The sequence below is a fragment of the Ovis canadensis genome, chromosome 9, assembly GCF_042477335.2.
Source record: "Ovis canadensis isolate MfBH-ARS-UI-01 breed Bighorn chromosome 9, ARS-UI_OviCan_v2, whole genome shotgun sequence".
Classification (NCBI taxonomy): Eukaryota; Metazoa; Chordata; class Mammalia; order Artiodactyla; family Bovidae; genus Ovis; species Ovis canadensis.
The window spans coordinates 75,201,100-75,219,831 of NC_091253.1; the positions used below are offsets into that span (position 1 = coordinate 75,201,100).

General features: G+C 34.7%; 1 protein-coding gene across 2 annotated transcripts in view; it reads left to right on the plus strand.

The window, feature by feature from the left end:
- The window catches only part of CSMD3 (CUB and Sushi multiple domains 3), a 1,383,361-nt gene that overhangs the window by 1,253,549 nt on the left and 111,080 nt on the right, over positions 1-18,732 (plus strand). For both annotated transcript variants that reach the window (XM_069601113.1, XM_069601114.1), the window contains 5 exons: positions 3,347-3,463; positions 7,169-7,378; positions 11,321-11,509; positions 12,224-12,401; positions 13,252-13,397. In XM_069601113.1, coding sequence (XP_069457214.1) covers positions 3,347-3,463; positions 7,169-7,378; positions 11,321-11,509; positions 12,224-12,401; positions 13,252-13,397 — 840 coding nt within the window. The remainder of the gene's footprint in view (positions 1-3,346; positions 3,464-7,168; positions 7,379-11,320; positions 11,510-12,223; positions 12,402-13,251; positions 13,398-18,732) is intronic.

Here is an 18,732-nt window from a genome sequence, read left to right on the forward strand (position 1 = left end):
CCCAGGGCTGATCTCCTTCAGAATGGATTGGTTGAATCTCCTTGTAGTCCAAGGGACTCTCAAGAGTCTTCTCCAACACCACAGTTCAAAGGCATCAATTCTTTGGCCCTCAGCCTTCTTCACAGTCCAACTCTCACATCCATACATGACTACTGGAAAAACCATAGCCTTGAGTAGACGGACCTTAGTCGGCAAAGTAATGTCTCTGCTTTTGAATATGCTATCTAGGTTGGTCATAACTTTTCTTCCAAGGGGTAAGCGTCCATAGCATAGTCTAATTTGTATAGTTATTCTCTTTTGTTAGCTTAGTTTTTTGTCTTTTTGATATACGTTTATATACCTTTAGTTCATATTTATACATTTATACACATTTCTTTTAAAGTGTTCTTCACATGCCTTCTTGCAGATATCTTATTGTTTACTTAGGATCTTACATGAATAGATTAATTTTGTTATTGAATAACTATTTAAAAATTCTACAAATATCATCAAATTGCTTTAGAAAGTTGTATCAATTTAAATATCACTCAGTTATGATATGGTAATTTCCATTTTGCTGTATTAGTAGCTTTGGTTATTACTCTTAACAAATTGCTTAGTTTTTAGGTAAATGTTGTGTTTTGATTAAATTTATATTCCATTGAATATTGTTAACAAGGGAAGTATTAGATGGAAATGATATTTCAATGAAATTAAACTAGAAATTTTAAATTTATATAGGCTAAATTTGTATGAAACTGTATTAAATACTGATCATATTTTGATGTGCAATGTATCTACATTTTAATTTCAGCTAAGGTGCAATAGCTTTACATGGCAAGTATATTATTCTGTTTGCTTATCTGTTATATGGAATAGTAATAGGCCCATTATGAGAACGAAATGAGAGAACACATTAAAATATTTAACACCAAACCTGAAATACACAGGGTGTCCACAGTGGTATTATAATGAGAAATATGCAACAACTTAAGGGTCCAATAATGGGAAAAGGGGAAGTGAACATTATAATGGAATATTTAATAACATGAACAAAGTTTACAATATGCAGTCAAATATAAAAATTCTTAAAGTGATTCTCAGTATCATCCTGTTTTCTTTATATATGTAGTGTATAAACACACATGCATGAATGTATGCTTTTCTGCAGAGAAATAAAGAATTATAAAGGTAGACAGGTTATCTATGGGTAGTGGAATTCCAGAGCACTGTTATTTATTTTCTACTAAATTTTTATATTTTATAAATTTTGGACAGTAAACTTATACCATATTTGACAAAATGTTAGAATTGATATCATGACTATATTTTAAGGAGAAACTGAAGGCAAGAGGCTGATTCAGAGAATGCCTTAAAACTGTAGTCATCAGGCCTCAAGGTTACAATCTCATAAACTGAAAAATAAACAGTCAGCCAGATATTGTGGTAGAAGAAAGGAAAAATCACTTGAGATTTCTACGTAATAGAGATAAATCTGAAGGAAAAATCAAAGATGATTTTATCTTGGAGGACTATGCTGTTGTTGTGTCCTTAAGAAAAAAGCATATAATAGGGCTCAAAAGAGTCTCCTATGAAACGGCTGTGAAGCACAGTGTTGTCATTAAGGCCTAGGTGTGCATGAGCTTGCAGAGTCACTGAGAAAATAGGCAGAGGTGTGGACCTGAAGGCAGATGCAGTGTTTGTATTCTGCTTGTTTTCATGGTTTGTTACTATTTTTCTTTCTCTTTCACTATCTGTTTTTTGTATTCTTTCTTTCTTCCTTCTCTGATTTTGAGATTTACACTCTAGCAATGTGGGCAATGCAGAGGACAGGATTTTGAGATCATTTCCAAAGAGATGGAAAGTAGCAGAATTAGAGGGACAGGGAGTAACTCAAACACTTGAAATTGTGAAGGCAAGAAAGCAAAAGAGAGTCCTTGTGTTCTTTCACTTAAAATTCAGAATAAAGCAAAACAAATAAACAATTGCATTCTTTCCAAGAACTTTAAAAGTACTTTTGATTGGCCACAATATTGTCTCTATAATTCCCAATTATTGGATTGTGTAATAAATATATGTAGATAATCAAATTTTAGGAAAATTAATTGGTAAACATTAATGGTTTATATATGTTGAAAACTGTTCTGGTTTAAAGTTGGATGAGCTGAGATTTGAGAAGGATGGAAAATATACAGGTGTATTACACAGTGATAATTACAACTTTTAAAGAAAGGTTGACATGCAGATTAACTACAAGGTTATATATATCCCCTTAGTAAAATCTGCTTGAGACATAATTTATTCAGCTCACATAGCTAAAGATAGCTATCAAACTAGCTACCGATATCACATCGAACATTGATAAACTTTCTACTGAATTTGCCTTTATGATCTATAAGCTGAAGTTTGAATATATCTATTTGTTGCTGTCCATAATAATAAATGAATGAAGTTGCAGATACTTTTACAGGTAACTTTCTAACCTGATGTGCAATCATGAAACCTGATTCTTCAACCAACAACTGAGATGTGTATTTTAGTCCTTCTGTGACAAAAGGATAAAAATGTACACTAAGAGGAAATAATTAGCTTCTAGACTGCAGTTCTCTTATTACATGTTAAATAATTCTATATAATCATGTAAAATTAAAACTTGGGTAATTATCTGTTCTTATAGTTTATGGTTAGCTCATTTATAATAAATCTGAATAATAGGGACTCTAAAAAAGTATAAATTTATCCCCAAATTCTCAAATATGGGGGCATCTTTTTACTTATGTTATACTCCCCTATTTTTTATCTAGATTATTTTAGGATAAAGTGAGGCCATATCTTACGGTCTGTGAATCCCTTGCATATTATCAATAGAAACCAGTATTTTACTTAAAAACCTTTAGCCTTCTCACAAAAATAGGAAAAGAGGAAGACTGGGAAATGAAACTCTCCTCACTACAATACTTAGAATGAGTGTTGCTGGCTTGATTTTATTCTAAATTGTATCATCTTTTGAATGAATCAAAACATTTCTAGATGTACTTTGGATCAGAAATGTACTGCTCACTATGGAAAAGGATCTGTGCTTCTTGTTTGATTGTATTCACTGCACATGAACTACTCTTCTCTGTTCAGTAATTGATTTAGCTTCTATTTACAGCTGAGGAAGGAAATACATTACCCTTTTATGTATTTTACAAAGTGCCTTCTCAGTTGATTATATTTGAATACTGGTATGTGGTGAATTAGATTGAAAATATTCAAATTTGTATCAGTTTTAACTCAGAAACTTGATTCATACTCAAAATGATTTCAGTCTGTTTTTAATACAAAAAAGTACTTTGGCTTAAGTGGGACCTCAATTCTCTTGCAGCTCAGTGTGGTGGTGCAATGTCAGATTTCAGTGGTGTGATCCTCAGCCCTGGGTTTCCTGGAAACTACCCCAGCAGTTTAGATTGCACGTGGACAATAAAGCTGCCCATAGGTTTTGGTATGTATATTAAAAACACATGAAAGAGTTTTTTATATTATTAATTCATCCTTTAGAAAATATCAAAGTGTAATAAGAGCTTAATGAAATATTCACAAATTATAGTTTACTTTGTGATTACATGTGCTTCACTTGAAGTTCTTGGATAATTGAAAGAATATGGGCATTTTTAAATTTTATAGGTAGTTGATAAATAGAAAAACCATAATATTTTCCAGACAATATATATGAATATAGCCTGACTTAGATGTGTGTAGTAGTGATAAATGCAACATGATTTTCATGTATTTTGTTTTTGTAACTCTTTCTGCTTATTGTAGCCAAGTAATACATAGAAAAATTATTTTCTGGTAATCTATTGAATGTAATATTCATTGTAAATAAATAAGTTTTATACGTTTTAAAAGTAGTACAGTTTTTCTACTGTAAGATTTAAATACCCATGTTGATGTAATAATACCTTTCTAACTCTAATAATATAATTCCCAGTGTTCATATATATAGCATTAAATATATATAATACATTTAAAAATAAATTATTTCCCTCCTGTATCACTAACACATTCTCTTGCAGCTACTTCATATCCCACTAGTCTATAAATGCATAAATAGCAGTGTTAGATTGGGGATAGATTTATTCATTAAACCACAGTAGAATAACATGTAGATACTCCTTGAAATACAAACCTAGTATATTTAGAGTTAAGATATTCTGTATTATCTCACTTATTGAGAGTGAAAGTGAAAGTCGCTCAGTCATGTCAGATTGTTTGTGACCCCCTGGACTATACAAACCATGGAATTCTCCAGGCCGGAATACTGGAGTCGGTAACCTTTCCCTTCTCCAGAAGATCTTCCCAACCCAGGGATCAAGCCCAGGTCTCCCACATTGCAGGCAGATTCTTTACCAGCTGAGCCGCAAGAGAACCCCTAAGAATGCTGGAGTGGGTAGCCTATCTATTCTCCAGCAGATCTTCCCATCCTAGGAATTGAACCAGGATCTCCTGCATTGCAGGCAGATTCTCTACCAACTGAGCTATCACAGAAGCCCAACTCACTTATTAGATGCTTCATTTACCCAATGGTTTTCCAGGTTGCGCTGGTGGTAAGGAACCTGTCTGTCCATGCTGGAGACGTGAGATGTGTGGGTTTGATCCCTGGGTTGGAAAGATCCTCCCGAGGAAGGCATGACAACCCACTCCAGTATTCTTGGCTGGAGAATCCCATGCACAGAGAAGTCAGGTGGGCTATGGTCCATAGAGTCACAAAGAGTCAGATACAACTGACTGCATGCTGCATGCATGCATTTACCCAAAAGCATCAATAGCCTCAGAATAGTAATTCATTAAGAACATTTTACAGAAATTAATAGAAACTGATAGTTTTGGAACTCTATACTGAGTATGTACATATCATACTCCAGGTATTTTGCTAAGTGCTAGGGATAGATGCATGGTAAAACAGACTATGCACTTTTTCCCAGTTGAGTTACAGTCATGATGAGGAGACAGATAGTCAGATATGCAATTGCAGTGAAGTAAATTAAAGAGTACAGGATTAAGCTTAGTACAGACATCCAACCTAGTCCAGGAAACGCAAAAAAAGTTTTGCCAGAGGAAGTGATGCCTGAACTGTGGCTTTAAATGTAAGTAAGCCCAGAAAAGAGGGTCAGGCTGTGTGGAATACAAAAGAAATTGTAGGTGAACAGAATGGCATATGGAAAAGTGCAGATAATAAAGCTAAAGAAATTTAACAAACTTGTGCACTATGTGGCTGGTTTGAAGTTTGGGGAGGACAGTAGGTCACTGAGAGAAGAATGTTGTGGAACTTTCTAATGATAATTATTTTAGCTCCAACATAGGAACACCCTTTAACTTGAAGTCATAGCCAAATTCTATAACTTTTGATTGAAAGTGAATAGATGAATAATAGATTTGAAACAATATGTTTATTCTTATATCTTTTACTAGCTACTTAAGAGGGCTCATCCCATGTTGCTTATGGAGATAAGTGAATTATTTTAAAATAAATTATTAGATATATTTGCAGTAGTGCCATATCATCATAGTTCTTGTTAATGCTTCATTTATTTTAAAAATTGTTTATTAAAACTTAAAAAGTATATGCATCTCTTTCTCTGTTTTAGAAATAAAAACAGGAGACTGTTTCTGATTTGACTACATTTGAGTTTTCCAATGTTTTCTTTGATATTGGTTACCTCAATATTGGTTCTAATGTATTTGACAAATAATTTATAAACATTAAAATAAAATTGAATACATATAAAGTTAAAGAAATATTTTTCTCATGTCTATGCAAATATTATTGATAATATAATATGTGAAAAGATTACTGTGGGGAAATTTTTAGAAAAATATGTACTTCTTGTAGCTTCACATATTAAGCTAATCATGTTCAAACTTCTAAGAAGATTTTCTGTTTATCCAGAATGAATTTAATATTTTAAAGCATATTTTGAGTATTTCCCAAATTTATTTGTTCATAGAATTCTTTTTCCATGTATCAGAGGATTTGCATGTAACTGTTTCCAGGAACAAAATATGATTTGACTTGAAAACCTCACTAGTTATTAAGAGCAACAGCTCAACAGCCAGAGTATCTGACTTGTAATTTAAGCTCTTTTAGGATATTATGTAAGCTTAGAATAATATTGAGCTTCCCTGTGCCTCAGTTTCCTCATTCTCACAAGTAATCATGAGCATGAAATGTTAGCATATAAAAAACTTAAAATAGTGCCTTGTGAAAGGAAAACACAAAAAATATCAGATTTTATTACTAACAAGTTGAAGAATGGTAGTTGTGAAAACAAAACATAAAATTCAATAAAAACTGAATATTAATTGAATTAGGAGAACATACCTCTTTAAGGTCGCCAACTCAATGGACATGAGTTTGAGCAAACTCTGAAAGATGGTGAAGAACAGGGAAACCTGGCACGCTGCCATCCATGGGGTCACAGAGAGTCCGACATGACTGAGTGACTGAACAACAACCTCAATGAGACTTTTTATTTTTTCTACCCCAAAGGCATTTCACCATCCCATATTTTAGTTATGTTTATAAAGAAATTATTTTGTAATATAGCAAATAACAATGACCCCTAGATTTTATCACAAATATAATATAACATTTGGCATTATCTTCTGACAAGAAAATACTAAAACAGCATACTGAAAATTACATGCCTCAAAATGATATTTTCGAGAAGTTGATTTATCCCCTGTATGTGACTAATTTCTAACACAGTCGTGAAATGTGATTATGTTAATATATAAAACTTTGCAATCGTATTTTGCCCTCAAATTGGCCTTTTACAAAATAAAAATTATTGAGTGGCTTTTCATCTTTAAGAGTTGATTGATCTAATTTTAAATGGTATTAAAGAGCAAGAAAGCTACTTTCTTGATTAGTTTTGCTCTGGTGACATTGTAGTAAAATGAGATTTTCCCATGTGACAAATTGTGGGCATTTGAGAGCAGTATTCTATTACTTTGAACTATAGCAAAGCCAATTGTTCTGAGCAGACAGCAAACCCATGGCCCAGATCTTGACAGTATGCCTCTCAACCTAAATGGAAATATATCTTAACAACATTAGTGTGAATGTGTGTGTTTGTGTATATGCATGCACTTATTTTTTGGTAAAAAATAAATAAGTAGCATAATGTTTGTTTTTCTTCCTTAGGTGTCCATCTGCAGTTTGTAAATTTTTCTACAGAAACCATACATGATTATTTGGAAGTAAGAAGTGGATCCTCAGAAACTAGTACTGTTATTGGGCGACTTAGTGGTCCTCAAATACCATCTTCCCTTTTTAGCACCACCCATGAAACCAGCTTGTATTTTCACAGTGACTATTCACAAAACAAACAAGGGTTTCACATTGTATACCAAGGTGAGTGGAATAATACAAAATGAGAAATTATTTAGCCTCTAGACAGCTATTAGCAATCTAACTCTTAAGTATTTTCTAAGTTGTGTTTTAGAAAGAAAAAAGGAGCCTAACCAAGGCAAGCTTCAGTTAGGAAGAGTTTTAAATAATGCAGTTTTCAGGCAACCAAATGTGGGGAAATTATGTATTTTTGAGGCCTTACAAATTCTAACCATGAAAAAAGTATTTAATTCATTTTATTTTTATTTTTTTTAATTCATTTTAATACACAATAAAATAAAACAAATCAAGGCCAGGCAGTCAGACAGGACATGGGGAAATATAAGATTGAGTCTTTACTTTCATATAAAAATGAGTATATTGAAAAGATATTTTGTGGTGCTCATCTACTATATGCAAAGTTATTTTCTTTTACTTTATAATGTAAGAATAACATAACATTCATTGATATCATTCTACTGCTTTGAGAATATGAAATAAATAAATACTTTGTCAATCATATTATATTAGGTCTATTTCCAATATAAGTCTGCTACATGACCTTGAGCATGAATTTCATCCCTTTAGAATATAAAGCTTAGACTCTGAAAGACCTAGGCTTAAATGTGGATTCTCTATGTTCAGTCTTTAGTGATGTAGGGCATAAGTTCATTTTTTCATTTTCATAATAGAGTTAGTAAGAGTACATCCCAGATAAGTTGTTTTGAACTTTGTGATGAAATGATTGTAAAATATTTACCATGTTGGTGGCTCAGAGGTTAAAGCATCTGCCTGAAATGCAGGAGACCTGGGTTCGATCCCTGGGTCAGGAAGATCCCCTGAAGAAGGAAATGGCAACCCACTCCAGTATTCTTGCCTGGAGAATCCCATGGACAGCGGAGCCTGGTGGGCTACAGTCCACAGGGTCACAAAGAGTCGGACACGACTGAGTGTTTCACTTTGTATATCATTAGTAATTATTTAGTGTAGTTTTGTTTTGGTGTTTTCCGTTTTCGCTTTTTACTGTCAATTCAGATCTTAAAAGTCTGAAATTTAAAAGTAAATGTTTAAGTTATAATATTTATTCAAACAATGCAGGTCCAGTGATTGTAATATTCAATCAAAAGTAACAAACTTTAATTACATCACTGCCTTAATTATTAAAGGATTTAATGATCATGTGATTTTTTAAAAATTTAATTCAAGTTTTTCCTGATTTCTAGTTGATTCACAAGCAGGTGATACTTTTGGATATGAGTTCCACCAGAGCAGAGATCTTTGTGTTGTTCATTGATGTGTCTCAAGTGCCTAGAAGAGTAAGAGCACAATAAATATTTGCTGTATATACCTGAAAAGAAATTTAAGAGTAGTTAAATTTTGACTGTGTGGATCACAATAAACTGTGGAAAATTCTGAAAGAGATGAGAATACCAGGCCACCTGACCTGCCCCTTGAGAAACCTGAATGCAGGTCAGGAAGCAACAGTTAGAACTTGACATGGAACAATAGACTGGTTCCAAAGTGGAAAAGTCAAGGTTGTGTATTGTCACCCTGCTTATTTAACTTATACGCAGAGTACATCATAAGAAATGCTGAGCTGAATGAAGCACAAGCTGAAATCCAGATTGCCAGGAGAAATATCAGTCACCTCAGATATGCAGAGGACACCACCCTTATGGCAGAAAGTGAAGAAGAACTAAAGAGCCTCTTGATGAAAGTGAAAGAGAAGAATGAAAAAGTTGGCTTAAAGCTCAGTGTTCAGAAAACTTAAGATCATGGCATCGGGTCCCATCACTTCATGGGAACTAGATGGGGAAACAGTGGAAACAGTGTCAGACTTTATTTTTGGGGGCTCCAAAATCACTGCAGATGGTGACTGCAGCCATGAAATTAAAAGATGCATATTCCTTGGAAGGAAAGTTATGACCAACCTAGACAGCATATTCAAAAGCAGAGGCATTAGTTTGTCAACAAAGTTCTGTCTAGTCAAGGCTATGGTTTTTCCAGTAATCATGTATGGATGTGAGAGTTGGACTATAAAGAAAGCTGAGCACTGAAGAATGGATGCTTTTGAACTGTGGTGTTGGAGAAGACTCTTGAGAGTTCCTTGGACTACAAGGAGATCCACCCAGTCCATCCTAAAGGTGATCAGTCCTCAGTGTTCATTGGAAGAACTGATGTTGAAGCTGAAACTCCAGTACTTTGGCCACCTGATGTGAAGAGCTGACTCATTTGAAAAGACACTGATTTTCGGAAAGCTTGAGAGGAGGAGGAGGAGGAGGGGACCACAGCGGATGAGATGGTTGGATGGCATCACCGACTTAATGGACATGGGTTTGGGTAGACTCCAGGAGTTGGTGATGGACAAGGGAGGCTTGGCGTGCTGCAGTTCATGGGTTCTCAAAAGAGTCGTACACGACTGAGCAACTGAACTGGAACTGGAACAAAACATATAAGTCAAATCAATGTACTGTACACCTTAAATTCATGCAGTGCTGTATATAAATTATATTTTAGTAAAACTGAGAAAAATTACCTTTAAATGTGATTGAAACTTGAAAGGGTTTATTTAATAGAATAATATTTCCTAATTACTAATACTCAAATGATATACATTTACCCTAAATTGAAATGACTTTTTGGATTTGATATATTTTGCTTATGGAATATTAATTCAAATGAAAATGACAATTTAAGCACTTAACATCCTTAAAGGATTGTTCATTAATTCTGAAAACTTTAGAGTATTAAAATTTAAAATATAGAGTAATATCTTAGTTAACAACTTAGGGTACCTTATTCAACCTTAAATGTAAATTTCTGATTTGGGAAATTAAGTATTTAACACACTCAGTGTTAATGTTCTCAATATTGTGGTTACATAAGAGTGTCCTTTTCTTTGTGAAATAGAGTGATGTGACAAGTTATTCTCAACTAATTTGAAAAGAAGAAAGTGTGTTCACACACATACATATACACACACACACACAGATGTAGATGGGGACAGGGTTAGGGAATGAAAGAGAGAATGATGAAAATGTATCAGAGTTAACCACTGGGAAACCTGATGATGGCATAGTTCTTACTATTGCAACCTTTGTGTAACTTTGGAATTACTGAAAAATAAAAAAGTTTTTTAAAAAGGAATTTAATAGTCAGTAGAAAAATAATTTTTGCTGGTAATTTATGTTTTACTATTTATATATGGTTTTGAATTTCTGAAAAATAAAGTCTCAAATATTAATAATATATGAGTATATATACTGTTTATAGGTTCAAAAATTTTTCAGCAGTGTTTATTAAGCATCTAATATGTAAAAGGGAATAAGCAAAGCTTTTAGGATACAGTGATAAAAGCAGGAACTTTACTCTCATGTAGAATGTAGAACAACATTAGTATGAACAAATGAAATAGTTGTGCTTCAATGCCAAGAATATTTTATGACTGAAGTACAAAATTTGTGTTAGAAGGAAATTGTTTCCTAGTACTTTATATTGTTAAATGACTTCTTTAGAAAAACTTGGCAGAGTGTGATTTATTTCTTTTAGAGGGAAAATTAGCTTAAGATATTCAGAAAGATTCAGAATTAGGCTTACACATATATTTATTTTATTTTATATACATGTGATATAACCAGAAAGCAACTGCATTCTGTGTAAAGGGATCAGAGCATGTTTGATTAAAACTGTGGCTTTAAGGGTAATTTATATTTTCATTATAACTTTAAATATATTTTATCAGTGAGTGAATAAACAATGCATTTTAATAAATTATGCTAAAATTTTAATATGAAAATTATAGACATAAGAAACATACAGTCATTAACATCACTTGCTATAAACCCAAATTACTATTTCTAACCAATTGCAAGCAGCACTACATCTATTTTGCATATTGCAAATAGCACCCACTTGTGGTCTTTCATAGTTCAAAAAGGAAAGTTTTCTTTTTTTTACATTTTCCAGCCTATCAGTTGCAAAGCTGTCCTGATCCACGCCCATTTCGAAATGGTTTTGTAATTGGCAATGATTTTACTGTGGGTCAAACCATTTCATTTGAATGTTTCCCTGGATATACACTGATTGGAAATTCAGCCCTCACTTGCCTTCATGGAGTGAGTCGTAACTGGAATCATCCACTTCCAAGGTGTGAAGGTATGCTTCTAACTTGAAGCTATTTTTTAGGTGATATAATCTGTGTTTAATAATTCTTGTTTTGGTACTCTTCTTCTGTTTGTTTGTTTTCCTCTTCAAATGTCATGCTAAATATAGAGTCTTCCTTTCAATTAAAGAATTATAGTTAGCAAAGACCTTAAAACTCCATAATAAAGAACTAATTTTGTCATTCTTGAGTCAGGAGTCCTAACCTTCTCTATCGGATGCTGAAGTAAAGTTGGTTAACATTTTAGAGCTTCTCCTATGCGATGTCTATGTGATTGCATGTGTGTTTGTTTACTAATCATTTTTTAATGAAATAGTAGCCCAGGTACTGCTACTGAATTTGGGCTCATTTCTTCTAAAATAAATAAATAAAAGTGCCTTGATCCTCTTATAAGTCCTTATATTTATACATGATATGACAAAGTTGAACAGTATATATATATGGATAAAATATTTGAAAAAAGCAAATACAATGTAGTTTACTAATCTAGTGACAGTGAAAAACAATGTAGAATGCCTCATGGTGAAAAATAAATAAACATTCACTCTGTTTGGTTCATGGTTTCCAGCTTCATTTTATATAGCTTAACTGAGGTAGAAACATAACACAAATGTCTTTTATACTGTCTAAGAGGTATGAAATGTTTGCAATCTTTTTGTAATCAATTTACTATGATTCTATTTAAACATATTGTATCTTTTCTGTAGCTCTTTGTGGAGGGAATATAACTGCAATGAATGGAACCATTTACTCTCCTGGGTATCCAGATGAATATCCAAACTTTCAAGACTGTTTTTGGCTTGTAAAAGTACCCCCTGGGAATGGAATCTACATCAACTTTACTGTCCTACAAACAGAACCAATCTATGATTTCATCACTGTATGGTAAGCCAACACCTCTGGTACTGATTGATTCAACTGTGTATAACAGTGAAATAGGATAGGAGTAAAATATATCATGGTCCTCTGTACAGATTGCCATCTTATGCTTGAACTGGTGTGAATAACTGAAGGTGACAGTGTGTTTTGCAGAATAAGACAAATAAGAAAGATTTCAGTTTGTTTGCCCATGAAGTAGCTAAACACATAGAACAAAAACTTTATGGGTGAAGATCAAATTTGTTATTAAAATAATGTGCAAAACTTGGGAATTAAATCAGAGTAAGTTTATAGTAAGAAAGTTCTGTATTTCAAAACCAGTGAAATTTAAAAGGCTATATTCCAATAAATTGCTTAATACAGCTACTGAATTTGTCATAATAATTCATCATATTATTTTGTATTATTATCCTGTTAATTGAAATATCTCTAAACTATAAAGAAGACATATGAATTAATTTTTTACAGTTTGCTAATTGAATTACTGTAGGGACTTCTAAAATTCTTTCCAAATTTAACAGTGTATGATTCTCAAGATTATTTTGAAGAAAATAAGAGGGAAAACCTCCAGCATTTGGGAGGATCTGGGGTGTGACCAGGAAGTCAAGGCAATTTAATTAATTACAGCTAATATGGGCACATTTCACTGAAATGTGATCTATTTCTCCCTTTACATTTTTAAGTATTTTACCATCCAAATAAACATACACCAATATGATTTGGCACGTGCTGATTGTTTCATCTACTGCGTCTTTATATCTCATATGTAATACTTTCATTAAACTTTGTGTGAAACTTTCCCAAAACATCAATCTCATTCTCCCTTCCCCCTCCCTGCCCTGTCTCTCCCCTGTAGGGATGGACCAGACCAAAACTCACCACAGATTGGACAGTTCAGTGGCAATACTGCTTTGGAATCAGTCTATAGCACTTCAAATCAGATTCTAATCAAATTCCACAGTGATTTCACAACAAGTGGCTTTTTTGTGCTCAGTTATCACGGTTGGTATCATCTAGGAATTTCTGTTTGATTTGGTAATGTTTGAAATTGTCATGGAAAAATTGAGTATAATATATATTTAGCCAGTGATTGAAAAGGTATTAAAATTTGACAGGTTTTTTTTAATCACTTCAAATACTTTTATTTGCAAACAATGACCTCTTCTAAGCATTGAGGGACATTAAAATGTGAGCAAATGGAAATAACAAATAAATCAGTCAGTAATTATCACAGTAGAAAATAATCATTTCTTGCAAAGAAATCAGTAAAAGTGAACCAGCTGTTCATATTTTATTACATGTAATTTTGAAGCATCAACAGATTTTTTTTAATACAAAATGTTTAATCTATTCAACCTGCTGTGAGCCTTTCTAAGATTAGCATCCAATAACTTTATGCTTTGGATCATATCACTCATTCATTTATACTCTCTTGTTTCACAACTGTATCTATTCTAGAATCTTACAGTTTTAAATGACTATTCCAGATCATTAACTTCATAGCTTTTATTCCTGCAACATAATTTATGAAGAATTGCAATTTCACTTCTTTGTATGGAATTATTCTGGGTTCTCTCTTCATAAAATTCACTTTCTTAAAAGAGCATTCAGATGGTTTCGGAGGTTTTAAAATTTATTTTTATGTTAAATTTTGTTACATTATATATATGAAAACATTTACTTTATATTTAGTGAAATATGAAACCATAGTGACTATATTCTTTCATCTATTATGACCATAGTTTCATAAACTCATTCTGTTTCATATGACTTTGTCAGACCAGTTCCATGATCATTTCACAAGATCAAGATGCTACTAAATTAAATTTTCAAAAATTATATTAGCATTTCCAAGGTGAACATGTACCTTGTACATTACATTAACAAACAGCTTAATGTTTTCTTCTTTTTTTAACACAAAGTAAGAAAATCTTTGATAGCCAAAGATTATATTATGTGAAAAATATGATGTCAAATATGGTTATGAACAAAAGCACTTAAAGTACATTCAGTACAGAAATATATAGAAAACAGACCAGAAAATATTTGATTTCCTTAACCTCAGCACTTATCAATCAGTAGATAATGCCCAATTTGTGCTTCTGTAGTGGCCAGAGCTGCATGTATACTCCAGCATAGTGAATTAGAAAACGGGGAGATCAGTTAGAAAACTATGAATTAGGCTGTTTACGTTTTTAGTAACTCATTAGCCTTTTTCGGTAATTCATTAGCCTTTTTCAGTAAATTGTTCATTGGTGCTAGCAGTATGCAGTTACAGTCTAAAGCAGCAACCATAGCTTTGATACTTTGAAAGATAATCGTAGTTTGAGAACCAAAAGCTAAATGATTTCTAAGTTCAAAAGATGAATTCATTGCTGAAATATATTCTGTACATTTTCTCTCTTCATGATTCCCTACATAAATATTTATTAGTCTGCATCTTGCCTGAAAAAGTGAATAAAGAAAGGACAGTTCATTCAGTTCAATTCAGTGGCTCAGTCATGTCCAACTCTTTGTGACCCACGGACTGTGACATGCCTGGATACCTTGTCCATCACCAACTCACGGAGCTTGCTCAGTCATGTCTATCAAGTTGGTGATGCCTTCCAACTGTCTCAACCTGTTGTCCTCTTCTCCTCCTGTCTTCAATCTTTCCCAGCATGAGGGACTTTTCTAATGAGTCAGCTCTCAGCATCATGTGACCAAAGTGTTTGAGCATCACTTTCAGCATCAGTCCTTCCAGCAAATATTCAGGACTGATTTCCTTTAGGATTGACTTATTTGATCTCCTTTGCAGTCCAAGGGGCTCTCAAGAGTCTTCTCCAACACCATAGTTCAAAAGCATCAATTATTTAGCACTCAGCTTTCTTTACAGTGCAACTCTCACAGCCATACATAACTACTGGAAAAACCATAGCTTTGAATATATGGACCTTTGTCAGCAAATAGAGCCTCTGCTTCTTAATATGCTGTCTAGGTTTGTCATAGCTTTTCTTGCAAGGAACAGGCATTGTATAATTTCATGGCTGCAGTCATCATCTGCAGTGATTTTGGAGCCCAAGAAAATAAAGTTTGTCACTGTTTCCATTGTTTCCCCCATCTATTTTGCCATGAAGTGATGGGATCAGAAAGTGCTGCACTGAATAGGCCAGAAAATTTGGAAAACTCAGCAGTGCCCACAGGACTGGAAAAGGTCAGTTTTCATTCCAACCATAAAGAAAGGCAGTGCCAAAGAAATTTCAAACTACTGCACAATTGCACTCATCTCACATTTTAGCAAATAATGCTGAAATTTCTCCAAGCAAGGCTTCAACAGTATGTGAACCAAGAACTTCCAGATGTTCAAGCTGGATTTAGAAAAAGCAGAGGACCAAAGATGAAATTACCAACATCCGTTGGATCGTAGAAAAAGCAGGAGAATTCCAGAAAAAGCATTGTGTGGATCAGAGCAAACTATGGAAAATACTTAGAGAGACTGTACCAGACCATCTTACCTACCTCCTGGGAAATCTGTATGCAGGTCAAGAACCAACAGTTAGAACAGGACGTAGAACAACAGACTGGTTCCAATTAGTGAAAGGAGTATGTCAAGGCTGTGCATTGTCACTCTGCTTATTTAATTTATATGCATAAAACATCATGCAAAATGCCAGGCTGGATGAGGCACAAACTGGAATCAAGATTGCTGGGAGAAATATCAATAACCTCAGATATGCAGATAACACCACTCTTATGGCAGAAAGAGAAGAGGAACTAAAGAGCCTCTTGATGAAAGTGAAAGAAGACAGTGGAAGAAGCTGGCTTAAAACTCAACATTCAAATAAACGAAGATCATGGCATCCGGTTGCATCACTTCATGGCAAATATATGGGGAAACAATGGAGACAGTGACAGACTTTATTTTCTTGGGGTCCAAAATCACTGCAGATGGTGACTGCAGCCATGATTATAAGATGCTTGCTCCATGGAAGAAAAGCCATGACCAACCTAGGCAGCATATGAAGAAGCAGAGACATTACTTTGCCGACAAAAGTCCATGTAGGAAAAGCTATGGTTTTCCCAGTAGTCATGTATGGATGTGAGAGTTGGACCATAAAGAAAGCTGTGTGCCAGAGAATTGATGCTTTTGAACTATGGTGTTGGAGAAGACTTTTAAAAGTCTCTTGGGCTTCAAGGAGATCCAACCAGCCCATCCTAAAGGAAATCAATCCTGAATATCTACTGTAAATACTGATGCTGAAGCTGATGCCCAGTACTTTGACCACCGACGCAAAGAGCTGACTCATTAGAAAAGACCCTGATGCTGGGAAACGATGAAGGCAGGAAGAGAAGGGGACGACAGAGGATGAGATGGTTGGATGGCATCACTGACTTGATGGTCTTGAGTTTGAGCATGCTCTGGGAGTTGGTGATGTACAGGGGATCCTGGTGTGCTGCCATCCATGGGGTCACAAAGACCCAACTGAGTGACTGTACTGAACTGAATTGATGGGACCAGATGCCATGATCTTTGTTTTTTGAATGTTGAGTTTTAAGTCACTTTTTCACTCTGTTTTTCGCCTTCATCAAGAAGCTTTTTAGTACCTCATTGCTTTCTACCATAAAGGTGGTGTCATCTGCATATATCTGAGAAGGCAACGGCACCCTACTCCAGTACTCATGCCTGGAAAATCCCATGGACGGAGGAGCCTGATAGGCTGCAGTCCGCTAAGAGACAGACATGACTGAGCAACTTCACTTTCACTTTTCACTTTCATGCATTGGAGAAGGAAATGGCAACCCACTCCAGTGTTCTTGTCTGGAGAGTCCCGGAAATAGGGGAGCCTGATGGGCTGCCATCTATGGGGTCGCACAGAGTCGGACACGACTGACACAACTTAGCAGCAGTAGCAGCAGCAGCAGCAGTATATGCATATATGAGATTATTGATATTTCTCTTGGCAATCTTGTTTCCAGTTTGTGCTTCATCCAGCCCAGTATTCACATGATGCATTCCACATGAAGTGAAGTGAAGTGAAAGTAGCTCAGTCATGTCCCACTCTATGGGACCCCATGGATTGTACAGTCCATGGAATTCTCAAGGCCAGAATACTGGAGTGGGTAGCCTTTCCCTTCTCCAGGGGATCTTCCCAACCCAGGGATCAAGTCAGGGTCTCTCCTGCATTGCAGGTGGATTCTTTACTAGCTGAGCCACAAGAGAAGCCGGGAATACTGGAGTGGGTAGTCTCTCCCTTCTCCACTCTATCTTCTGGATCCAGAAATTGAATTGGAGTATTCTGCATTGCATGCAGATTCTTTCCAACTATCAGGGAAATAAGTTAAATAAGCAGGGTGACAGTATTTAGCCTTGACATACTCCTTTCCCAATTTGGAACCAGTCCATTGTTCCATGTGCAGTTCTAACTGTTACTTCCCAACCTGCATACAGGTTTCTCAGGAGGCAGGTAAGGTGGTCTAATATTTCCATCTCTTTAATAATTTTTCAAATTTTTGGTATCCACACAGTCAAAGGCTTTGGCATAGTCGATGAAGCAGAAATAGATGTTTTTCTGGAACTCTCTTGCTTTTTCTATCATCCAGCAGATGTTGATAATTTGATCTCTGCTTCCTCTGCCTTTTCTAAATCCAGATTGAATATCTAGAAGTTGTCGGTTCACATACTTTTGAAGCATCGCTTGGAGGATTTTCAGCATTACTTTGCTAGCATGTGAGAGGAGTACAATTGTGCATTAGTTTGAACATTCTTTGACATTTCCTTTCTTTGGGACTGGAATGAAAACTGACCTTTTCCAGTCCTGTGGCCACTGCTGAGTTTTCCCATTTTGCTGGCATAATGAGTGCAGTACTTATCAGCATCATCTTTTAGGATTTGAAATAGCTCAACTGGAATTCCATCACCTCCACTAGCTTTGTTCATAGTGATGCTCCCTGCGGGCCACTTAACTTCATATTGCATGATGTCTGGCTCCTGGTGAGTGATCACACCATCGTGGTTATCTGCATCATATGATCTTTTTGGTATAGTTTGTGCATATATTCTTGCCTCCTCTTCTTAATATCTTCTGCTTCTGTTAGGTCCATACCACTTCTGTCCTTGATTGTGCCCCTCTTTGCATGAAATATTTTTTTAGTATCTAATTTTCTTGAAACAATCTCTAGACTTTCCCATTCTATTGTTTTCCTCTATTTCCTTGCATTGATCATTTAGAAAGGCTTTCTTATCTCCCCTTACTATTCTTTGGAATTCTGCATTCAGATGGATACATTTTTCCTTTCCCTCTTTGTCTTTTGCTTCTTTTCTTTTCTCAGCTATTTATAAGGTCTTCTCAGACAACTA